This window comes from Danaus plexippus, chromosome 11 (genome assembly GCF_018135715.1).
Source record: "Danaus plexippus chromosome 11, MEX_DaPlex, whole genome shotgun sequence".
NCBI classification, from domain to species: domain Eukaryota; kingdom Metazoa; phylum Arthropoda; class Insecta; order Lepidoptera; family Nymphalidae; genus Danaus; species Danaus plexippus.
In genome coordinates, this window is record NC_083544.1 from 7,870,791 (window position 1) to 7,898,188 (window position 27,398).

Below are 27,398 nucleotides of genomic sequence, written 5' to 3' on the forward strand. Positions count from 1 at the left end.
TGAATGTTATCGATTTATTTATAAAAACATCGCGTGATATTTTTTTTTATTATGTATATATAAAAATTAAATTTGCATGTCAAATAACCTGGACGACGTTATAAATGTTCTAACATGGAATAAGTCTAAATTTAAAATTAAAAAAATATATATTTTTACTTAATGATAGACATAGATAATACAAAACAGTTATCACGTACATACATGGACTCCTTTTTATAGACCAAGCATACGTTTTAGTGCATTAAGAAATTGCTTTTTAAATAGGCAATTGTAAATATTAACATTCTCTCTTCTTATAGTTTCAAAGGCACTGATAGAATTGACTTTTATTTAAGGCACTCTCATAGAAACTTTCTGTGTTTATGTCCTCTTATACTAATGGTCGTCAACATTCTCTGTCTTAAATAGCTTTATGTAGATTCATCGCCAACTTTCTTATACAAGCGATTCCTTAGAACTTGTAACTTTTCAATCTCTGTAATGTTATCAGTTTTACGAATTGACACTTACGTTGGGTACCCTTGATAAGGTTCCCCTGGTTCTACAATTTGGTCATTTTCTTGAAGCTCTCCGGATTCATACGACGTCCCAGGTAGACGAATATACTGGGCTTCCCTGAAACAAAAGTTTAAGTTAATAAAGCCAGAGAGAAAGAAATAGGTAGTATATTTGTTTATTAGTTATATGTATCCAGTGTATTTGTAACTCTTACGACAAACACGAACTAATAATTAATGATGTCTCCTATGCTTCTTTGATTTCGAATAGTACTACCTCGGTATGAGACCACTTATGGCATTTTACAATATTACTACAAAAATTATGAGATATAACGCAAAAGAAAATATGTTTTACAAGAATTATGCTCATTAAAAAACTTGTACTTTTCTTAATAATTAGGACTAAGCGACACTTATTTATTGTTTGCAATTTTATTTCTTATAATTATCATATAAAGAACTGTATCAGCAGATATTTGCTCCTTCTAGAAGAAGCACAGGAGTTATAGTTACTCGGCTGTCATTAGAAAGTACAGAAGCTTGAAATTCTTAAAAAAAAATTACAAAGAGGACAATATAAAGGTATTTTCATAAAAAACAGATTTGCTATCTCACACTGTCAAAAATTATCTTCATATTTATCAAACAATTCTATATATGTTATGTTATAATTTGTTTGAGTAAAAGTTTATATAATTAATTTAGTAACAGCATATGATTTAACGAAGTCGATTAAGTTAATGAGCGTAAATGAGACGGATTATATATGAATATTAAGGCAATTGGTAAGGCTTGTTAAGTGTAATTTAAAAATATGTAGGCAACAAACAAAAATAAGGTTCCCTCATTCTATGCGACACTGACAGATTATACTGTGCACGTCTTTGCACCGATGAAGGCCATATTACAAAAATTAAAAAAAAAAACAAACAAAATGACATTCTTCCATATTTAAAAACATCAACTTTAGAATATCATTTGAAATTCGAATCAGCTGAAATACTTTGACACTAGCTCCCTCCATTTAAATCCATACCTCAAAAGTCTAAAACATTTAATATGAAGCCTACATCGACTACAAACGCGAGTCAGTAACAACTCTTATAATGAATATTATTTTCAGAAGAACCTTATAATACTTCTTATTAATTCAGCAATATCTTGAGGTTACGCCATAGTTTTTTTGCCAAAAGCTGTTGCTTATGATTAAGAAGTTGTTCCGTTGGAGAATAAAATATCAAGAAGTGAATTCGGAGACATTTTCCATTAACCATTTGAAATTTATTCATCAAAATATCAAAAGAATATGCTTAGAAAATATAACTATTTGTGGGGATCACTTTATTCCATGGAAGATTGAAATTTTTCAAAGATTCCAAGTTACCGCTACCCAAGCCATAAACGGTTTTTCTCGTGCTTCCTTCCTTCCTTTACCACGGTACTCTAGTTACTAACAGTAGAAGAGTTCCTTTACAAAACCGTCATAGTATTGTTTAGACTTTAGACAATATTCCTTCGAATGCTAATAAACCTTAATGAATTAATTTCAAATTCTTGATGGAATTAGAACATGCATCATAAAATACTTTTTAAAACGAAGACATCAATCAAGAATATATAAGAAATACTAAAATTATTGTTTGCCACAAAAAAATCACAGTAGGTATATTAAAAATAAAAATTTTGAAGGTGATGAGAGCTTAAAAATTAAACTTAAATTAGCTAGAGCAAGCTAGTGAAAGCGTGATTAGAGCGTTACGAAGACTGTGCCGGGGCGGGGCGAGTCAAAGTGGAGAGTGACAAAAAGAGAAATAGAGAGAGTACGTTTCATACATTACTATAGGAGTAAATGAGATAGATGCTAACCAAATTCATTCTCTCTTATTCTCACAACCAGTTATACTCGAACTAAATTTTTACTTGAGTATTTCATTCACATTTCACATTAATTTAGTTATTGTATGAGATCAAACGGAAATGGTTCATATATTTTGAGACGATGCGAACCGAAAGTAAGCACACGGTTGTAAGGTTGTGAGGTTCAAAAACTATTCAGAAAATAAAAGAGAAATATTTTTCTTAATTTAAGTTAAGGTCTAAAATAATAAAAATTTCAGTTGATTAACTGAATTATTAAGTGTCATAGCAAGAGAGCAAAAAGTCAATCGTTATGATAGATTTAACAAAATTTAAACGATTAGATACTTTATAGACGTGCTTCAGCGAAGTTTCCTTTCTACTGTCACTGCTCACAGTAATATCAAGTCTTAGTTTGAATCAAATTCTCTTAACATCTCATAAAACACTTAACCAATTCAATATTAACTGAAACTACGCTTTTCGGATACTACGAGCTTTTTATTATTTTATAGCTACATAACCTTAGTGGTTTTTTCACTTTTATCTCGTCTACAGTGATCACAGTTGCAGTATAGGAACCGAAACGTCTGTTCCTTATCACGTAAATATAAAGGCTAAATAACGCATAGTATCCGAAAAAACAAGTTGCATTTAAATGAGTGCAAGCGAAAATCTTACGTATCATTATATCGTATAAAATTTAAAAGCATTCAAAAATAATCTAAACGCTGATGCCAAATGAAATGTCACGGAGGATTTTGTTTTTGCAGAAACACATGTGCTAATGCCAAAAAAAATATACGACTCAAACGCAAGCAGTTTCATATCAGAGCGTCCCGTCGTCATGTTTGAATACCGACGTTTTCAAATTCATTTTACGGAATAAATATTTCTTTTTTTTTCTTTTCAACCAATCATGCATCAGGGAATTCTGTTGTATACATTTTTCCTCCAATGACATCCTTTTAAATATTGTCGTATAAAATAAAACACAGCAAAAAACATACTTATTTATTAAAAAAAAAATACAGCAGGAAAATTTTCAGGAAGTAATAAATATCACGAAGTATGTTATAGTGCGATGTATAAGATGGCAATAGTTCAATAATTCAGTGAAGGTTTCAAATTAAAATGCATTTGATAATATCCACATTTTAATATAAAATGTGTTTTATCACAGATTGTCTTAAAAGTACGTGATTTTTACTTTTTACAATTTCAGGCCACTTCATGGTATTTGATTGTATCTGTTTTTTAAGTATAACAACGTTTACATATATTCCTGTAGGCTAATTTAAATAAATCACAATAATATAAATGAATCTAAATTACCGAGTGGCCCTAAACGACGTCATTGTTATAAGTAGAATTTTACATTATAAAGTCTGCCAACATCACGATTGTTTTTTTAAGAAATTGGCAATTCACATCCAATATTATATCTAAGGCACGTTTTTATATAAATTTCTACTTACATATAAAGATTAATAATATACATTTTTAAATAAATTTTCGTTAAACGTAAACTTTTCTAGTAATACATCTAAGCGATCAATAAAAATATGGATCAGTCTAATCAATATTGCCATGAAAAGAGGAAAATATGTAAATTTTTACTAAATGAAATAAGAAAGAACAATAAAGTATAAGAAATAATAATTAAAAATAAAAACAAAACAAATAAATGCGTAAATAATATGCAGCAACCTAGAATGTAACTTTCAATTTTAAAATTAACATACAACCCTTCCAACGGAACAATGTGAAATATATGAATACGTCTGAGGCTCGCGACAAAAATGGCTACGTCACTTACATCCTATACTAAAAGAAAATTTTAATTAAAACAATAATAATAATAACGGCAGTGCGGGGCAGGATCACGCCTTCGCTTCCAGATCGTATTTCTTTTCGTCGGCGTTCCTATAAATTAAAAAAATAATAAAAAAACTCCAAAACAATAAAAACGAAGGGCTAAATAATAATCTAGAATCTAACCTAAAACCTAACGCACACTTTAATACATACCAGGTCGGTACCAAACAATATTCACTATCACCAGTTGTCCTAATAGAACCTTCTTCGCTTGAATCAAACATAAAATCCTTGCGCTCTCTGAAATCAATCCACAACACGACCTTATTTATGACAGTCTTTAAGCCGCCGTTCGTTCCAAATTCGAATTCCGCGTCGCAAGCGCCCCTCAAGCTTGTGGAATGCGATGCCGAGTGATTTTTTGTTTTGATTGTTGTTACCCACAATACATTTAGGTGATGATGATGATGAACGTTCTGATGACCTTGGATCCGCTTCGTGTTAATCTCTATTTCTACAAAACCTACTTCCGATTTCACCGAATGATAATTCCCATACGTCCTCGACGCTCGTTTTTCCAATCCAATCCTCAGCGTATGGTCGATCCATACTTATGTATCTTTAATTTCCTCAACGAGTCTGATTCCGTCAAAGCTCGTATCGCACATAGAATTCCTTTCAATTGATGATGTAACCATGCATTCTTAACAAATGTCCTCGTATAGTGAAAACGTCACAATGTTAATGAGTAACTTATGTTATGTTAGTAAACCCAGCCCACGAGTGTAACGAACTGATAGTCGTATATCGATATCGTTATACTCATGAAAAGCATACCCGAAGAAGCACTTAAAAATGGTATTGCCATATAAAATTAATCTCGCAATAATTCTTTATGGCAACACCGAAAATATTAATTGGACATACCTGTAGAAGACGTAGTGTTGCAATATAAAGAAGATATCAAACACCAGGCTGAATAATCCGAGACCGAATTTGGTCGCGTCTCCGAAGAATGACACCCAGTCGTTGTAGTTGTAAGCGTTCAAGGTCATCTGGAGGACTGATAGCGAACCGCCGACGAAATCCAGGAAGATGTTCCCAATGCTCCAACCGACCGTTGACTTCCTCTTATAGTTCATGTACGCCTGGAAACCAATTCAAATTTGGAATTAACATAAAATGACCTTTATATTCTGACTGTTAGAATCCTTAATCCTGTACAATTTAATGAGTTACCTTTACAAATATTAGATAAAAAACGTTCTTATATACCTATTGATGTGAGAATGATGTTTTCCTAATTATTTCCTGAAATTTTGATAGTTAAAAAAAAACATATACTAGGCAATACGAACGCGCATATCTTAAAAGAAATGATGGGTGGCGTCTACATGTTGGGAGAAATTGAAAAGATTCCAGAACTCTCTACATAACCAAAAGTTGGGCCTTGAATTCATTACAACTTTTTTTGTACACGTAACTTCTACCTTTCCCTTTCCCTTTTCCTTTAGATGATTATAAATGGCTCAAGTTAATTATATATAGGCTGCTCTTACACGCGTTTATATTTTATGTTAGCAAATGGTAAGAACTGGTTGGTCTATATCAATACACGCGGCCCTTCACTCGCCGGGTCATTAGCTATGCTTTTTTTTTGTTTCATTTGCCAATATCTTCACCCGCGCCATTAATCAGTCAAAATCCTGCCTGGACGTGGAACGCACGCTGTTTCTGGTATATATCGCTTGTATATAGCATTAGCTATATTAATACCTTAATAAATTTTTTTTTGCCTTTTGTAGAATTATTGTTATGCCTACGAATAATACTTTATATATACAGGTGATGAGTAGGACTTATTATATTTCCATCATCGCCTCAAACTCATTTGAGGTCATCACGCTATACCACATATATAATGTACGTCCGTTTTATTAGCTACGTTATAACTTCGCCTTAACTTCATAGACCATCTAATAGGCATACAAATTTAGTCTTAATGCCTATCTATGGGCCCTGCAAACTTCCATCGAGGGTAGAATTTCAATATAAATAATAATATATTTCCATACCTGAGGCACGTATTTGATGAGAGTGATGCAAAGCTTGATGTAGCTGCAATAATTGAGGAAGTCCAGCCAGGCTAGTTTGCCAGCGCCCGCCACGCTCGCCGACACTAGAGCCACGCCCGCCATCCCACCGAGCACGCAACGCCCCGTCACCGATACTCGCTGGTTTTCACGCTGTAATCAAATTAGACCCATTTTAACCGACTCCTAATGAGAGAGTTCTTGTTTGTTTGTTGTATTCTCATCTCTGATATTTTTTGCGGACGCGATGCTTCTTTTTGCCTATAAATCAATGCTTAGACTGATTTTTTTCAGTTCTCATATACATCAATAACTACGTTTCATTCAAAGTGGTCTAGATTAAATATTGGAAATTTAACATTTTTTCGCTCTTTTTATGTAATGTATATATTTCTTATGATTTTTCCTAATTTCCAGAAACTTCGTTAGAATAAAGAATAGATTGTCCATGGAGAGGTTATTGAAAGTAGGGAATCGGTGTTCCTTTTTTTAAACGCCTCATGTAACTTTATAGCAATTCAGTTATACATAAACGCACAAAACAAAGTTATTCAAAATTATTATACAACTACCTACATTTTTATCAAATTCCTAACATATTATATAGGTAGGAAAAATAAACTGAAATATTATCGTTGATGATAAAAACCTATAAAAAAATGTATTTTCTATGAACTTACCTCATATAGGAAGCATTGCGTTATCGTGATGAGGGTAGCGAATGACGCGTGGAGCGAGAAGAACACGTCGTTCAGTTGCACAGGGTTGAGGCTGCGGGGGTGACGGGAGAAATACTCCGACTGGAGGGAGAGAGAGAGAGAGATAGACATATATAGAGATCATTTGAACTAATCATAATGAAAACATTTTTAATTTGATAAAGTATTAATAAAGATCTACTTAAAGTGAATTTTTACAAACATTACTTATATGTAGTTTTAATAATATCCAAATCCAGTTTTTGTAATATTTTTGTTTATGTATAATTTATAAGAAAAACGCCTCTCATACCTGTATGTCCTTAGAGAAGTATAAACCGCAGTTAAACAGTGAATACATGGTGAATCCCATAATGTTTAGGGCCAGGAAGTCAAAGTTCAAGCCGACTACGCTCTTCCTCTTGAAGTTGATGTATATCTGAGGGTAGAATGATACGGACCACGCCAGGAAGTAGATCCAGCCCATGATATAGGATATGACGTAGATCGCGTTGGAATACATCACAGTCACGCGAACAAACACCGTGTCCATGCTGAAAATATATACATAATACATACATTATTGAAGTGATGCTCCTTACACTTCCGACAAGGTTGCGTTAAGCGTTCAACGCTCCTGGAGGGGGGGGGTGTAGAAAGAGAGGGAACTAGTAAATGGGCGGGTCAATCGTGAATTGTAGGCAATTTTTATAAAGTTTGATATAAAGAAACGACATGAGTTCACTTAAACTTGATTTCTACCCCTTCCTATTTCCAACTTCACATTACGAACTTTCACTTCTTCGAAGATTCCGCGCACTGATATTTTTTTAGGGACATAGGTTGAATATATTGTGCACATTTTGCGTAGAGAATGGTAAAAGTCATATATAAAAAAAAAAAACAAATAAAAGGATCATGCTTCAAGGCACATATTTTGAAACATTATATTTTTGTTTATTTTTTCAGCAATTTATTAATTGAAATAAACAATACGATTTATTTGAGTGTAAGATTTCTTCAAGAGTATACCAAGTAAGCTCTAACTACGGTCGCAACAAACTAACACAACATCTATGACACTAAATTTTAACTATTATGAGTTGAATTTTTGACCAAATGTCTTTGATGTGTTCAAGTACTCACTCAACGAAACCACCCGGGGTGACATTGAACGTGACTTCTGAATGTCCGGGGCTTTTTCCGTAGGCGCATATGTCGTAGGTCACCTCGACGGTGGCATTGGGCGGGTCGGACCCGGGGATGTCGACGACGGGCGGCACGAACTGCACTATATCAGGATGTTGGATGTTTGATGTCACTTGGAGGGATGTGTTGTATGAGCCGCTGGAAATGTACATTTGTTTGTTATAGATTAGATATTGGTACTGATTATCGGTAATAAATCGTTCTATAGCTACAAGAAGTTTTCTTCTACTAGAATATTTATATAAACTTATATATTTTTAGTATACATCAAAATTTTATATGGCAACAAATAACCATATAGGTGTTAAAAAAAAATATAAAACTATTGTCTAATATATATTTACTTACATCTGGACTAATTTGAACAATCTGGTCTCATCCACCAATAAGTTCATATCTTTCACATCAACGTACAATTTTTTTATCTGGCAATACCCAGCTGGGACACCTGTTGAAAGAATATTAAAATAAAAAGGTTTTACTGTATTTGTAATGAATGCTCATTATATATTACTATTACTGGATACCTAAATTAAATAATAATAATCATTTCTTATGTATTATGTCATTGTAATTTAGTTTTTAAAGATAAATATTTCTACAAATTAAGTAATAACTATTCTTTCTTTTGCATAGCCTACATATATTTTTTTCTGTACATTTTAAGTAAGCAGACAGAGAATACTTTATCGCACCTAACTCGCCTTTTTTGTTTAGATTTTTTATTAAACAAATTTAAAAATTTAAGTAAAAAATAAATATAATCAAAATCTTTCTTTCTTACCTAATAAAATGAAAGCCACTATGTAATTTCTTAAGCTATGACTAGCGAGTCTTAAGGATGTATGATGTCGAGCCATTTTTGTCTTGTGTATTCTTATCTGCGAAAGAGAAATATCAAAAATTAATAAAGTTTAAAAAGAGTTAACAAGCCTTATCTCACACCGTTACTCTTATTAAATACAAATATAACGAAAAACATATGTATATATTTAACAACAAAATACGTATATATCCAATACAACTCTATACTGTCTCCCTAGTACAAATTTTCAATACTACATACGAAGCGTTTCCCGTTTCTCATTCAAAAACCCACGCCAATACCAAGATACTCGATTAGTGTTAGAAAGGAAAAACTGTTAACGCTCCGTCTTCACAGTGTCACCTCAAACTCGTGCTAAGCATATCGAACACACAACATTTTTAACGACTGAGATAAACCAGCAATAAAACTAACAAGCGTGTGAATAAAGTAATAAACATTTTCAATTTTTTTTTTTTCATCATTGGATGAAAATTTTATCACCGAAATGTTATAAAAAAAATTACTATTTTCGTTTAGTACTATCGCGAAATACGCTTTACATTTCTGTATTAGTAAGATAAATAGTTAATAGTATTATTAATACGTAATATAAATACCAATACAAAAGAAAAACTCTAAATCTATACAAATCTGATCAAAATAAAATGTTTTACAAGCATCAAAATGCAGTTGCTATAACAAAAGAGACCGACTCACTCGTGTAGCGGCGACGCGGATTAAGAAATCATAACACAACCCCGTGTATAATGTAAAGTTTATATTAACACTGTAACAAATCGAACAATGTTCACGATAATGTTAACAAATGTTAAAGTTCCGTAATGTTAACAATTCTAACATTACACGCGACCGTAAGTAAGAGAGGACAGGCGCAAACAAAGCTATATACTTACTATATGTAAACTTCTGAACATGTTTTTTTTATTAAATAAGTCAATAAAATCAGCAAAATCCTATACAAATTACATTTTCGAACAAACTAAACCCAAGTACAGCAAGATAAGGTTTATTTTGATTCAACATCTTCATTGTTTTTTTTTAAACCAAACGTGTCTCAACTCTCATCAGTTGTTAAGCCGAACATAACTAATGACTTGTAGGTATATACAAATTTGAATTTATATTATCATATAAAAACAATTTTTATTTTTATAATCAACGCCCCCGAGTTTTCGTTATATTATTTATTACAATAAGTTGAACGGTCTAAGATTTATCTATCCGAGGTCGTCCTTCGCTTCTCAAAGGCATCGGAAGTGACGTCAGAATAAACAAATACGTACCCATTTACGGTATTGAAGGTGTTATCTGTTATCGCTACTAAAAATAGATGAACAACTTAAATAGAAAAACATGGGAAATAACAATGGAAGTTATGTCAGGAATCGTTTGAAACATTAAATAAAACAACGTTCTAAAGTAATGACGTTAGTATTTTTTTTTCTCATAGGCCCAAGTCCAGAGCGCAAGTTTATAGCTATCTGAATTCATTTATAATTTAACTATTTGACAACTCTCTGATATATAAACGGGAGCCGCTCCCAAACTGGTTTTTTGAAGTCGAATAATAAAATACCTGAGATATTGTCCTTAATAACGATTATTTACAGACTCAAAACTAAACAGTTGTCATTTATTTTACGAAAATCCGTGAGTGAATGGTCCAAACTCTAAAGAATGAATAAGAAATTGAGTGAATGAATCATACTCTTTACTCAACTCAAACTTATTAGGTACAATTAAATTTATGATATTATTGAAATTAACGAAAAGCAAATATATCAATACACTTAAAACGGATCCATTCACGTGATATGAGAATATTTCAAAGCGCTTTAAATAATACATTTGTAATAAAAAAAAACATCTTTAAATCGTTTTGAATAAATAGTTAATTCTAGATATAAGGAAAATATGGACGTGATTAACGTATGTATTGTATACGAGCAGGTTTTATTTGAATTAGGTAAAATGTACGCAACAGATGAGGTACCACATTAGTTGAAATAATAGGGACTCCGTTTATATATACATACTGTAATAAGTTAAGTACAGGCTTAGCAATTATAAAAAGACTACACTTATGTATCACAGACAGAAATTTTATCTTTATGTTATCAATGTATCGTTGGTTTTCATGATAACAAAATAATCGTTTCATACAATATTGTATTTTCTTTTCAACTTTCAAAAGTTCTAATACTTACCGTATAACTTTTCAAAAGTAACATAAGTTTTCAAAAGTATGTAAGTAATTAGTCTACAGATAATAAACCGTTAAAATGAGAACATTTAAATACATAAAACTATGTTACTGTCATATAAATCGCGTTTTTATTTATTTAAAACTTCACCAGACTATAGGATTCTATATGAAAAATGTACATTTAACTAAAAATGTTGGATGTATAAAAAAATAATTGCCTTTTAAAAGGAATTTTATCCATAACGAAATACAAATCATTTGTATGTATAAGTTTTAAGTAATGTTACATGTTATTAATGTAAAAGTATGCAAAATATTTATTATAATTAACATGAACGAGATAAAACAGTTAACTTTATCAGCGAACATAATAGCGGGCTTTGTAAATATTATATCTCGCAATGATTTCATTGCACCGACGCGAGTATAAAAATCAAATTAAGTTCATAACAAATAAAGAAAAATATTTTAAAAGTACTAAATAGAGATGAGTTCTAATCCTTCTTTAATACAATCAATTAAAAGTTACTTCATTGCGTGAACAATTCCAATAATCGATATGACATTGCGTGAATCGTTCGACGCTTTACAAATATTAAAGATAAATATTCAAACGATTCTAGTATGTATCGTGTGTACATAGAGACTAAAATACGATCTATTATTGTAATAAAGTGTACTTGTCAAGTCCATCAACCTTGCTTGTCAATATTGAGATTAATTAGGGCAAATTCATTTTAATGGTTAAAGCAATCGCTTAAGATTTACGATCAATTAATGGGATTAATTAAAATAGGTTGCTATGCTTATATTATTTGACCATTGACATGAAGAGAATATAAAAAATGTACCTATTTATGTAGAATTTTATTATCTGTGCTTCATCAAGGACAGTGATTGAAAAATATCGCTAATCACATATCGATATTTATTTACATAGATTTGATAAATGTTATCAAATCATATCCGTGTAATTAAAGTACCAGAAATAAATACAACAATCAAATAACAACAATAACACTCTGGATTTAAAAAAAACGCAGTGTCTTTTAATACGCCACTACTATCAATATAAAAAAGTATCGAATTTTAAAAGCACTTTTAGTAGACAGTGCTCAAAACTAAAGAATTTATACGAAAATTGTATAAATATAAACAGTGAGTGATCGTAAGAACGGTGAACTATTAGCAGGATAATATTGAGAGTTCACCTCGTTAGACTGCCGTTACAATGACAAAAACATGCGTACACAAACAGCATTCTAAGGCACATAGTCGGTGACACGGTCAGGGAATACTTTCAAAGCATAATTATAGTTCTCTAGAAACTTAACGCAGTTGTAAATGGTATATATAATCAACGATTTCTACAATTATTGTCTGTCTTTACATCTAATCGTCTATTTACAAAAAAAAAAACAGTAAGGACTAACATAGGCTCATTGATTTAGGTAACTTTATTAAGTAACAATATATTCATCGATATGAATAATAACAAAAACTATGTCAGGCGAAGCCGCGAGCTGAGCTAGTTAAGAGTAATGAACAACACAGTTAACAGCAAATTAAAATCATTACGATAATTGAACATGAAAGAAGATTTACAATGTGGGTAACAATGACGGCCCGTGAGCGATGTACTAGTGAAAGTGCTGCAGTAAATGAGTGCTAACTTGAAAACTGTTATTTTAGGAGGCATTGATACATATTTTATAGCGTGAAATCACGCGATAGGATGATCGAATGACGCAAAAAATCCAAAGTCAGTGAACCCTAAGCCATTATTCAATAAACACTTGGCGATGTCGTCTGTCCCTTTACAGCGATGCTTTACCAACTTATAAACACTTTATATGTAACATAACATACTAAACGTACGTTTTAAATTATGTTCATGATTTGACCGCAGCATATTTTACAACTTAGAGAATTATTAGCAACAGCATCGATTCCTATCAGTTACGTAATATTATTGAGAGCATATAAATGAACAATGATAACAGACAACGTACGTGTATTACGTTTGACGTAACTTGAACGTAGTTGTTAGATTTATATACTTTTTTTTTAACGTCGCATACAAACGTCACAACTTTATACCTTTGTGCTGACAATTGTTGAACCATATTCAGTGTAGGTATTACCATAATAATGAGAGCTAAACTCGTGCTGCCGAGTGTACAAACAATTAGCATTGTTATAAATCAACCACTTATATTCTATTTATATTTAATATGTAAAAATATTCATTAATACATCGTAACAGTTTGTAATGCATATCAAATATATATTGATATATATCCATACTTGTTTTTGCCGGCGACTCCGTCTGCGTGTACATCAGAGTTGTGCTCAGAAAGAAACGTATATAGTGTGTTAAAACAATACATATAGTCACCCACGTTGAAGCCTTCTCATTTAAAAATAGCCTAGATACTGACTGCAGCGCCATTTTTAGTTGTTAGAGCCTAGCTGTGGTCAAGTTACTATAGCTCGAATATGGGTTGGCTAGACCGGGGAAGTACCAACCTCTTACAGAAGTAAAGTAGTGAAGTAGCCTTTAATGGCTGCGTTTCGTCTGATTAGTGAGAGAGCCGGTTGCCCTTTCCTGTTGTCATTCTTTCCTGCTATCTCCTTATTCCTACCCCTCCCTTTCTTCAACAACCAAGGTTGGAAACGCATCCACAACATCTACGTTGCGGATGACCATGGGCGACGGTCACTACTGCCCATCAAGTAGGCCGTCTGTTCGTTTGCCACCTTTCGCATAAAAAAAATCTGCCGGCCTGCTCGTCTGCCCGTTATCACGGTTGCTGAAAAGTAACCGAAACCTCGGGAGTATGCAGTTTTAACAAAAAATAAAGCACGCGTAGTATATCCGAAAAATATTAGTTTATTTAAATAATTTGTGAAACTAAGCCATCTGGGCGCCACCCAAATGTATACAAAAAAAAATCATCCAAATCGGTCCAGCCATTTACAATTGGTTCATTGAAACACACGTACAGTTAAATATATAAGGATATGTATGAGAATGCACTTTATAAATACTGTAACAATTAATGACTAGGTTAGTACGAGACCAGCATCCGTTATCTCCATATTTTTCTCACATTCGCACATCCCGCGCAGTAATTACATCTCCAAGCGGTCCGACCGGACAACTTTCCAATCGTTTCCAAGTAATCGTAATATCTTATACAAATGCCACGAAAACTTTACAGATATTTTTTCTGAACTAACACAAAAAATCATGGTTTAAAATTTAAACCGTCATAGAAGATATTAAACCTTATCTTGCATTCAAACAACGCATATACATTAATTCGTACAATCCCAGCACATCCATTAAAAGACCAAAATATTTTGAAGTTGCCATAACAGAAACAAACATAACACGATCTTAACACAAACATTATAACAAAACATTTCACATACATACCAAATTACTTAAACATGCGAGTGAAATCGGGGAACTATTAATATGTTAAACGAGAAACAAATATCTTCAATTCGGACAGGTTCAACTTAAAAGTAATTTAAAATTTCGTCAACATTGAACGCGAATCTTAAATTACGTTGGAAGGTGGACCAATTATAGGAGAAAAAAACAGTACATATTTTTTTTTTAATTTTTTGCGTGCAACTGTATCGTATTATTAATGCTTTTTGTGAAATTTCAATATGCAAACCAGTAGTTCTTGAGTTCAATAAAACTAACATACACCTATACAAAATAACTTTTGCAATTATGTTATAACAATTAAAAATCATAACTATAGTGGCTCTTAATTTTTTTAAACTTCGAAAACTATAGCTAATCAAGAAACTATGTTTTTTGTGGGTGAAATTAATCGTTTCACTGTTTATGTGTAAAAGGAAAATCGTTTGTTTGCGATGTGGTTGTCATGGCAACGGTCATTACATTATATCACCATCACCAAGACAAAGTATATATGTATATATTTATATAATATAAATGTAAAATGCAAACAAAAGTTTCAAAACTGTGAATTCACTCAAAGTACGTGTCCTCATCACTTCCTTCACTTATAGTGAAATTTATATACAGACATGAACCATATGTTTATATGTATATATATATTATAGTATGTACACATATGGTTGTTGCTTAATTTCGCTTTACATGCTACATACAAATCTCTCAATTATAACATTTAAAATAAATATTCCATTGTATTGTAATTAGAACTTTCTGGTTTTAAATGTTCATTGTGTAATGCCACAACCATCAACATTTCTAAGTTTCGTAATCAATTAAATAGTTTAAATTTATTTATATCGCGATAGAACTAAAAAAATACCAAAAACAAAGATAAATTTAGTTTAACGAAAAGACATTTTATACAAATAAATTTAATAAAAATCCGACTGATACACGTGTACCTATTGTACGTCTTATTTGACATATAATACAAAAACAAATACAATGACAGGTTATAAGCCAAAAACCAAAGAAGTCACAAACTTTCATATTTTCTTTTTTGAGCCATGCTATGAAAGAACATTCTGGACTAACTTACATACATTTCAAACACCTTAATAACTCCATGAATGAATCTTGACTTATCATTTCACATTCTTCCGTAACATATAAAATTCGATGAATTGATTCTCCCGATATGTCACGATAATAAATTTCTCGCTAATAAATTTATTCCTAGTAACGAGTACCTATGACGTCACACGTATACCCACTACGTATAAAATTTCTTGCACCTTTAAGGGCTACTTACGAAACATAAGTCTTATACTTTATATTGCTTCCATGAAGAGAGAAAGAGACAAAAAGCTTAACCTAAATAATAAGAAGGCGTTAAATCTATTTGCTATAAGACCTTTGGTACAAACATATCCCATTATAAGATCAAAGATTACTTCCCTACCTAAGCATTTAATATTATATTACACATAAAATAAAATTTTCTACGAAGCAAATTATAAAATAATTCAATTTTATTTTCTTTTCATATTTATTTTAAGTTATAATAAGTGTGATTTGTATTATTAATTATATTACACAAAACGTTTCATAATTCATAACATTAAAATATTCGTAAAGCTATGAACACATTAACAACACGTGTATATCAATGGATGATAAAAGAACCCGATGTTTAGTATTTTATACACCAAAACTAAGCTCTCCTTATAGCTACAGTATAGAGGAAAACTGCTGTTAATTATGAGACTATTGGAATTAAATAGTGCACGTCACACTATCATGTTTTTTCACGATTTGCTGTCATCCGACTGGAAACCCTGACGTCATTCTCATATCAGAATGAAATTAAATTTTACGGAGCGAATACGAATGACCAAAACGAAATACCGAACTATTCACCGTTACAGTCCGTGATGAGTAAAAAAAATGGACTATACGAAATTCTTCAGTCATTTGTTTTGTTAAGACAATTGTCGACGAAGATTAGTTAGAATATCAGTTATGTTGCTTGCTTTTCTAACGTTCCTAACCCACTTCGTAAATTTAGATCTTAAAATAGGTTTTGTAATTCTTTGACATTTCAAAAACGGTTCATAACAATTATTCACGATGTGAAAATAATTTGCATAGAAATAAATTCAATTTGAATCATGTGTTACATTGACTTAAATATATTTGAGTAAATTTTCATAATATATACAGAAAAAACGTTCAAACATTTGTGTAAACTAATGACAAAGGTCTTTTAAAATGTTAATTTTATTTTTAAAAACAACAAATTTTTCACGTCTACGAAACTTGAAAATGTATTATATATAGTTGTATCGAAATAAAATATATATCGCTGAATATATTCTGTAATATAAACAACATTATATAATTATAGATAACAGACATTTCTTTTGTATATGTTTCTAGCCTTTTGATATATAGAAAACAAAAAATGTCACCTACCAACCTAAACAATATTCGTTCAATAATTTGTAAAACCGTTTTTACAAATGCACTTTACAGTAGTTATCTTCGACAGCAATATGTTTGAAACATTGAATTTTACTTAAATAGAAAAGATTCAGATTTTATCACATTAATATAAAAGATTTTAACTAAATATCGCTAGAAATTTATCGTCACACATCACAGAATACGTATTATTTACGTAAAACTATATATTGCAGATAAATTTACACTTTCTTTTAAGCTGTTTATTATTTAATATGGTGACTTTCATTTTACTATATTCCCAACGAACCAGTTTGTGACCAGTCTTTATTTATTATCTTAACACATTCTAAACAAAAATAAAAATGAATATCGAAAAACCAAAGCAAAATACTGTCATATCTATTATATTGAATATTTTTTTCATTGAAATAAAAAAAAAATGAATATTTATTACATAGCCTTAATTGCAATAAATGAAGGTTATTCGTACCTCAAAAGAATATGTTTAATAGCAAGCAATAATATTAATTATAATTGTACAGGTGACACATTAATTTCATATAAACTTAAAAAAGAACTATGTATTAACTTTTCAACGTTATAACAAGATGAACATTAAAACTACTTACTTAAGCAAAAAAAGTTAATGGAACACTGGCCACAAACACTTCACAATGTATAAAAAAAAACAAATTTATATTCCGAACGAACATGCGTTCACTTCGAGTACGCGACACAGTATGATAATGGCGCGTAAACCCGCCACAGTTATATTACCTTGTTGGGATCTGTCAACTTATTGACGGATAATGGAGTAATAGATACGTTAACCTCAAGTGCGGTTTAGTTTTGGCAATGAACTAAATAAATATATGGCATTACTGATCAATGTTGACATTTATAACACATATACAGATAAATAATTAATTAAAAAAAATAATTAGATAGATAATTTAATAAATATAAGTTATTTCAATAAATATTTATAAGTTTTCGAAAGTAATTTATTGCATCAATCTTAAACAAAAATCAAGAATTGTAAAAGTTACTGGACAGTTAAAAATTCTAGCAAGATATATTTAAAAAATTAAAAATATTGTGCAATTCTTCATATCACATTTACTATGAAGTTTCCTATACGAGATGACGTCATTAATATTTCAGCCATAACAGAATGACAAAGCACATTTATATTTATCTAAATGATCTTTAAAGTACTTATCCTACGATATCTCATGTGTTTATACTTTGTATACAAACAAAACATCGTACAATTTTTATTTTAATTTCCATTTAATAATGAACTTTTTCCGCATCTGACCTTTATAATCTGTCCAAATGTTGAAGGGACCACAATCTGTGATGTGTTTTTCAAAACGTTATAATTTTTTTATGATCAATTACTTTTATATTATTAAAGTTTTTGACCTTATCAGTTCCATTAATTTTAATTGATAAGCATAATGAGATCAAAGATTTCCGCGAGTTTTATTCATTTAAATGAAACTAATATTTTTCGGATAAACTCCGCGTTATTTATTTTTGTAAAATACTCCATACTCCCGACGTTTCGGTTACTTTACACAAACCGTTATCATTGGCAGACGAGGTGTCGTCTGCCCGTGATCACGGTTTGTGAAAAGTAACCGAAACGTCCGGAGTATGTAGATTTTACAAAAATAAATAACGCGTAGTTCATCCGAAAAATATTAGTTCCATTTAAATTAATTGATAAGCATTTGGGCGCATTCTTATCAGAATATCGGATCCATTAAAAGGTAATCACGTGAAGTGCTATAGATGTACATAAATAAGTGATTATTCAATTATCGTATCAAAAAAAATATATAACTTTATTAAATAAATAAATGTGCATTTAAAAAATTATGTTTATTATTATAATAATATTAATATAAAATATTGTAAAGCATGAAGTACGTAAAATATCTTTGTGTATGTTTATAAAAACTACTCAATCATTTTAATGTCAACTTTCACCATTGGAAGCAGACTTAGAGGGTATCTGGTAATTGATATTATAAAGCTAATGAGAAGTCGGGAGCGAGCACTAGTTAATATCACAATAATAAATCACTTAACTGAAACTGTGATGACTTGCATACATCGCTTCCTTAAGTTAGTGCTTACTAGTTTCTAGTAATAATAAGAACTATGACGTCAACATTATTGCATCACAATTACCGTGACGTCAGGATAAATCTTCCCGTGTATTGGAATCGTATAAAAACACAAACATTTTGTCCTTACTATTGCTAACATCAAATCAAAGAAATACAGTTAAGCACAAATTTAAGTTTTTACATGATAAAGGAATTCTGAATTTTTTCATAAAGAGGTAAACAACTAATATTTACATTTTCTTTAGCTGATTTTCATACATGTTTGGTATTTAGACACGTTTGTCAAAGTGTGTTTGACGTTTATTAAAACCAATATGGCGGCTGTAAAAATACTTTGAGCAACGAAAGAGTATTGAACGCTAACAAAAAAAATGTATTATGTAACTAAAAGTAGAAGTATTTTCAGATCAGTATGCTTAGTAAGTTTGCATCATCAAACCACATGCGAAGATTTTCCAGTTTTTCATTCCATAGCCAGCTTTAACGTTTCAAATGTGGGAAAATGTATAAATTAAAAACTATTAACGCTCCGCATACCGTGTGATTGACCGTGCACTTAGAAATTTGAAAGCTGTATCGGTAAAAGTATTGAACTAAGAAATTATACCTTAGAACTATATACATTAAAATCACCTATAAAACTTTCCTCGTAAAATAGAAACCTTGTCATTCGAAAGAGTAAGTTATAAAATATTTTGCAAATATAGCGGTTAGTTTTAAGACGTTCAGAAATAAAAGATTTTTTTTACTTTTATTGCAAAAGTTTTTACTTAGCGCCTTATTTCTCAGCCTGTCAGACTTTTGGACTAATCGATATGTTTCTGATATGTCATTCCAGTTTTATATCTGGACCAAAGCAATATTCGAATCGCCGCTAAACACATGATCACGTAACAAAAACATACAAAGAAATGAAAAGATTGGTATTTCTAATTTAAAATAATAATTGCCATGACTGAAATTATGATTGGTATTTGCATTAGCATTTGTGATATTTTTTTTAAATAAACCATTAAATAGTACTAACATAAGAAAAACTTGGAGCTTATATTACAAAGGGTCTACCTCATTTCATTACTAACAATTCGATTTTATTTTAATTCGCATTTTTAAGGCCAGCTACACAGCAAAACTAAAAAACAAAATGGCGTAAAGAATATAGGTGCATTTCGATAACTTTAATTAGAATGTAAAATTTAAAAGACTAAAATACAAAAACACGTCATAACGTAGGAATTTAATGTTATACTAAAAGTATGGAAAAGGATGTTTTTGTTATAAGAAAATTAGAAAAGAAATAAACAATACAAATTCTCTAAATAACCCGGACGAGGTTCTGATCTAACACATATCCTCACTGTTCTTACATGGTATTATTCAGAATAATTACAAACAAAAGCATCCTTATTTTTTAGTAATTTATAAAAATAGGTATTAATTCAACGTATTGTATATTTAATATGGTTTTTAATGACATTATCATCGGATATTAAGCATCTATGTATCCAAAAATGAACAAAGTCCATTGTTTTTTTTTACTATAAATGTAACAAGCAAAAATAATAGATTTTAGAAATTAACTGTAGTTCACATTGTAAGTCAAATAATATTTTATCGATATCTTACCACAAGATTGGATCGTCACACTGCACACGGAGAGTTAACAGTATTAACGTGTGATGGGCCGTGGGACGGTGTAAACTTAAGACGTAAGAACTAAGAGTATATTACTTTTATATAGTTGTGTAAGCTATTTGGTATTTGGTATGGTATTTCACATTTCATGCCAATCTTACATAGAATAATTTCAAGTTTCGAGAATTTTCCCTAATTAATTTTCCATCTATATTAACTTGGACTAAAAAATAATGAATTACTAGATTAAAAGTAAAGAGATTCTCATTAAATTATATGTAATTTTGACAATCTTTTGATCTTTATAATGTTTCTTGTCAATTAATTTTCCATATTACGTCAGGATTTTAAGATGTTATATCTAATGTTTGCAATTATTTCCACTTTTGATTACTTTAACTTACATTAACGGAAAGTGAGTTAAATTAAGGCGCAGGTTTTTGAATAAATTATTCCATGATGATTTCTATCGTATAAATTTTCATACATTATCCATCAGTACTTAAAAATGTTTTTTGCTCAAATTGATAAGTACTGTAGGAAGTCGTAAATAATTTTAATTTCTCCAACCATTAACATAAATGCTTTATAATCTATAATACATTGGACCGGTTATGCATTTGTAATTTAATTGGGAATTATATAATAAAAACCTTATGTGAGCATTATTTTTATAATTAATACTGTTTGAAGGATTGTAAACCTTCTTTTTGTTTAGAATTTAAAAAATAACATAAAAGTTTGATAGCATTTATTGAAGTTAATTTATTTAATATTCATTGTTGACCGTGACCTCGTGCTCGTGAACTTCGTAATTAGGCTAAGAGAAAAATTTATAAAGCGTAATAAAATTATAGAAATGGTAAACGTAGTTACGTCACAGATACGATCTATAGTCTCTGTCACGTGACTTCATACACAATACCACTGTTATGTCGTGATACCAGGGAGCACACGAAATTCCGAGATAAATTATAGCCTATACATCATTCTGATATCTGAGCTACATTATTATAAAGTTTAATCAAAAACCGTTTAGTAGTTTTTGTGCGAAAGTTGAACAAACAACAAACATCCATACGTCCTCACAAACTTTCGCAAGTGTAATATAATATGGGGCGAATACCCGTGCGTTATCATCTTAGCCACGTTTATCACGTGTCAAGGCTGTTTTGATTTCTCTTTCTTTGATACGATCGTTATAGATTATTTGTGTAATTTGTATAGCCTATGAGCACTCCAGTCGTCATTATTTAAAGAGCAAACTATAACATGGTCTTCCTGACATCGTATACATACCTCATTTGATCTTAAATTCTAAATTGCTTCATTTCTGCCTTATCTGAAAATAAAAATAATGAAGATAATATATAAATATATTTATATATAATAACTATCAAAGTTTATCAAAACTAATTCCATATCATAAAACTATTTTTATGCATGCGAAGGCCGTATGAAATAAATAATTAAAATAAATAGAATTAATTCGCGTATCCATTTAACGATCATTAAGACTAATTGAGTATTTTTATTATATTTAATAAAATATTTCTATATTTTAAAAACAAGATTTTATCGTACACTACGTAGGAAATGATTCTCATTCATTAACCTGTATTTTTCCTATATACTAGGTTTATGTATATTAATATCGCTTATTACTTTTCAAATTTATTGTTGGCAACCCTTCTACAAGTGACAATCATCGTGTGTCATACATATTTGACAAGTAAAGGAACTGATAAAATATAATAAACGAACTTGGTTTTTCCTTTACAAAAGAACCGACTGCTCTGTGACATCTACAATTTGTCGTTCGAGGATTTGAAGTGTTGGTACTGGAGTACATTTAGCTAAAATTATAATAAGAGATCAGTTATTGTATGAATGTGGTTTGGACTCGGGTTAAATTTCTCATGTTTTATTTTCTTGTCCAAAAACGACTTATCTTTAATACGATGTTCTTCCAAATAATATTCCCCGCCCAAATCACGCTTGAGTATTGTTTAAATTTGGTTTATAGCCCTTTTATGTGGTTTGTGTGTAATCTAATAACTTAAAATTAACTAAAATGTTAACAGTTTTATTAAGTATCTTTTGTTGTTCTAGGTGCTAGTTAAAATTTAACATATTCTTTAAAAAAAACGCCTTCATTCCATTCGACAAACTCTTTCGTGTTTTCTCGAACAGTATTCAAGATTATAATTTCTTCAATAAATAAAAACGTTGACATTGGCAGAATATTTCACGATTGCAGTGTGAATAACGCCGTAGCTTAAAAGAAAATAAACTGCATCTTTAATTATGTACTTAATATTGAAAATGTTTCTACTAAGTTCTGTTTATTTCTAACGATACACCAATATATTATAACTATACAGTATATTTAAATTCAAATAAAAAATACACATACAATTAAAAAAACTCGACAGGAACAGCACTAAAACTTGTAACTACCAGGACGTTGCGTCCCAATCTCTTTGTCAACTAAGCGATTGCGCCCTGAGTTAGAAAATAAAACATTCTATACAACCTTTATTGAAGCATTACATAATAACTTAGATTCAATCCAGTAAATTCTTTTAGAAAATCCTAAACGTTTTTTCCGCAACTTGCAATTTCAAGCATGTCATTACTTATGTTTAATTAATTCCTAACACTATATGTTATTTATATCTTGATCTGTATCGGTTATTAGATTTTCAAATACAATTATTTAATTGCTGAAAATTGCATACATTATAAAGTTTTCATCAAAAACTACACATACGTATATTTATACATTTATGTAGTTTTTACACACATACATTTGATTGATTTAATTTCCGTTTCTTAGAATATTTTTTTTTGATTAACAAGAAATCGCTATCCAAATGAAATGAGACTTTAAAACAATCTGACAAATGACGAACGTAAAAAAAAATCACTAACATAAGCGACATTTCTCTTTTTCATCTTAACTTATACTGCAAAACAAGAATATATCTTCTTCACGCTCACAACATTGTAGTTTTTCTATTTAAGATACTTTATCATAGTTACATTAGAAGGACATACGCTATTTCGACATGCCACGTAACAGATTGACTCAACACGAACGAAACCGCCGGGTGAACCTAACTCACAATAAAGATTCTATAAATAATAAATCCGAATGCAATTGAACAAAAACAAATCCATCCAATAATATTTATGTTATGTTCTATATTCTCTAAAACAATATCAGAGAAATTACGTAAGAAATTAATGTACATAATGAAAAATGTTATTTCATCAGACATTAAGACGTAGTAGAAAAAAATAATTGATAAGCAATTATTACGAGCATTTATGCTTGAAGTCTATACTATACTAGATATTCCACACTGTTTCACCCGTTTTTGGTTTATTTCTTCGTTCTAAGATAAATTAATTAAACAACACAAAAAAAAAACATTTTATTTCGATTCAATCAATGCGTCCAGAGGTAATCTTATTTGATCAAACACAAAAACTTTTAGACTATTTATTAAAACAATAGGTTTTAACTTTTTCTAAATATATTTTTACATAAACACATAACTTAAAAAATCTATTTTAAGCTTGATTACCGTATAAATTCCATTTCCATATCTTATATAAATAATTTTTTAGATAAAAACAAATTACAAAATTTTTACCATTATAAGTTAAAACTTAAGATTAATTATGAAGAAATATGAAAAAATTAATTTCCCTATTTTTATAAATTGGAGCACTCGTTTTTGTTTCCGTTGTAATAATTTATATTCTATCACGCACAATTTTTATTATACGTATTCATAACAATGAAATATGCTACTTAAAAATACTTCCAACCTTTTTACATTGCTATCAAAACTTAAATAAAAGAATTCATAGTCGCTTAACTACGTAGCATTAACAGCCACAGCAGTAAAACTCCTAAAATCAAAACAATATCAAAGCGAATCGTACCAAACGAACAAATAGAGAACAGCTTTCTAGAGCAAACCATTTGTATATTGACAGGAAATAATTAATTTGCAAAATAACCTCTTACCCAACAATTCAATGCGTTATAGTTATCAAAGCAACAATTGATAAATTGTCAAAGGTACATTTGTATACTTTACTATTGGTAACATGAATGTACATTTATGTTTCTGTAATTTTAACAGGCTGTTAATGAGTTATACAATATTTATAGAATAACTTTATTCTTTCGTCTGTCAATTCTGACGTTTAAAAAAAAATGGAGATATGAAGCCAAAATTGGTGTACCATGCTTGTCTGCTACATCATGGACGTGAAAAAAATACAAGTTCTATCAATACATTGAAAAGTTAAGATGCATTTCGCATCTTCATACTCATAGTAAGACACTGACAGGTTCAAAAAACCTAGAGTAAAATCATTAAAAAAAAAAACAGAAAAAATGTTTTACTCGCTTCACTGTCAATGAAAATAAGAAACAAAAAATAAATCTGAGTATTTTTCCTTATTTTTAATATAAACCGTATCTACTTTATGGAAATAAATAGAATAATTCACAAACGATTTCCCAAATATTGAAAATGTTATGCTGTTTCTGTATAAGCCCAATTTTTTTTTTTTTAGCAAAATAAAGCATTTCCCGTCTCCATGACCGATAAATAATTCATTAGTTTAGTCAAATTGGTACGAAAATCGTTAGAAATAAAATTATTACTTTTACTAAAAGAAACATATAATATGCATTCGTTTAAATCAATAGAACTTACGTGTACCATCACGTAAATATATACTCAGTAGTGTATATATGTACTACATTTCGTATGGGGAAAACATGTATGGTAAAACTGTCTTAAGTAAGTTTTACAAATGTCGTTATTCCCCATCAACGCAAAACTGTCGCTCGTGAAAGCGAACGAGGCAGCCATAATTTATAAACAATATCCTGTGCGACAATACCCTAACGGATATGATCTTAAATATTTTATTTAGAGTGCACACTATCTTTGAAACATCCAGATATGAAATAATAAAAAAGTCTTATCTTGACACACATTTTGCATAATAAAGCACTACATTTTGACATATTTATCAAAACAATAACCAGTTAGAACTAGTTGAATATTTAGTACTTTATTTAAATAAACAGGGCTATGAAAAAGTATCCAAAAAATTATCTTAAAAATAATGTGAAAAACGAAGTATTGTTTGATAAATAAAAAGGTCTCAAACTATAAGTACAGCATTCTACAGTTGAATGCTACTATCTTTTTTCATGAAACTAATTACATACAAAAGTAATATAAACAGTTGATATGGAGCATTTTTTCTGCTCTAATAATTAACAAGTTTTGTAACAGCAGAACAGATTTCACATTACTTTATTCTTGTAAAATAATTTAATAAGCATATTTTATGTCTTAACAAACTACACACATACAATTAGGTACTATTTATGTTTTGTTTTATGAAATATAATGTACAATTCACAACACTATCTGTATAAGAAGCCCATGACATTATTATTCTCAAGATAGCTAGAATGTGACAGAAAAAAAAATTTAATATAAAAAAATAAAAAAGCGGCTAATGTCACAAAGTAGTGGTTTTTAGATAAACTTTATCATAATTAGTACTATGCTTACACTCTATAATAAATTTATATAAATGTAAACTAAAATACAGAAGGTTTTTTAGGAGCCAATATAATTTTATTGAACTCATATGAAATGATATGAAATCACATTCAAATTTATGATCATTTGAACTCAATATTTCTGTTATTTCAATAAATAGTTTTTGGGGCAATAATTAAATAGTTCCTTTTTCATTAACATAATTTGAATAAACATTAATTTAAATATTATTCAAGATCTCAAACTAAGTTTGGTTTTAACCCGATTGTAACAATGAAGGGGTCACAAGTTGACCTACTACTGTTTTTATTTACTATTCCTAAGGCTAGACACACGATTCTTTTTGTTGCTTTATTTTTTACTAGTAAAACACAAACTAAAAACAAACAAAGCCAACCATTTATTAATATACAACAAACACTATATTAGTATATCTTTATCAGGATTTACTTGATATTTCAATGAAGGAAGCAAATTATATTTAAATTAACCAGTTCTGTTTTAATAGCTTCTGTAGGTAGCTTTATTTAAATGTATGGATACATTTTTGCATGACTAGAAGTATTAGTTTGCTATTATTTATAAATTACTCAGAAAATTATATGAATGCTTACCCCATACTCCCCTTTTATTGTACTTTTTATTCACTAGTATTGTAGAAGTAAAATAGAATTAGAAATTAAAGTGTCACATAATTGAAATACATATATTTATTGACTTTGAATTCATAAGATTATGGAAACTTTAACACAATGAAATAAAAGAGGAATTAAAAACAAAATTTACACCTACTTTTAATAATAACAGTTAACTGGTCATCATATTGTGACAACTGACAGCTTTACTTGTCTAAATGACTTATTGTGATAACTTATTACAAAGATTAATG

At 30.0% G+C, this 27,398-nt stretch overlaps 1 protein-coding gene across 6 annotated transcripts; it reads right to left on the reverse strand.

The window, feature by feature from the left end:
* LOC116765645 (cystinosin homolog) lies at positions 1–27,324 on the reverse strand. 6 transcript variants are annotated; one of them, XM_032655201.2, is made up of 11 exons: positions 27,124–27,324; positions 22,200–22,242; positions 8,963–9,059; positions 8,527–8,626; positions 8,116–8,316; positions 7,283–7,523; positions 6,952–7,071; positions 6,254–6,424; positions 5,106–5,326; positions 4,392–4,478; positions 3,361–4,286 (listed from the first exon to the last, which is right to left on the reverse strand). In XM_032655201.2, the coding sequence occupies exons 3-11, from the start codon at positions 9,036–9,038 to the stop codon at positions 4,244–4,246; spliced, it is 1,260 nt and encodes a 419-aa protein (XP_032511092.2). In that variant the 5' UTR covers positions 9,039–9,059; positions 22,200–22,242; positions 27,124–27,324; the 3' UTR covers positions 3,361–4,243. The 6 variants fall into 6 exon arrangements, with proteins under 6 accessions (XP_061378088.1, XP_032511092.2, XP_061378089.1 ...); XM_061522104.1 differs by lacking the exons at positions 3,361–4,286; positions 4,392–4,478 and adding an exon at positions 1–618 and having other exon boundaries at positions 27,124–27,323; XM_061522105.1 differs by lacking the exon at positions 4,392–4,478 and having other exon boundaries at positions 27,124–27,322.
* Positions 27,325–27,398: the final 74 nt, after the last annotated feature.

Coding starts and splice junctions, on each gene's coding strand:
- LOC116765645 (XM_032655201.2), bottom strand. CDS start 9,038: ATGGCTCGACATCATACATCCTTAAGACTCGCTAGTCATAGCTTAAGA. Junction 7,524..8,115: donor ACCCCGGGTGGTTTCGTTGA/GTGAGTACTTGA, acceptor ATATATTTTCAG/CATGGACACGGTGTTTGTTC. Junction 5,327..6,253: donor TCATCAAATACGTGCCTCAG/GTATGGAAATAT, acceptor ATTGGTTTCCAG/GCGTACATGAACTATAAGAG.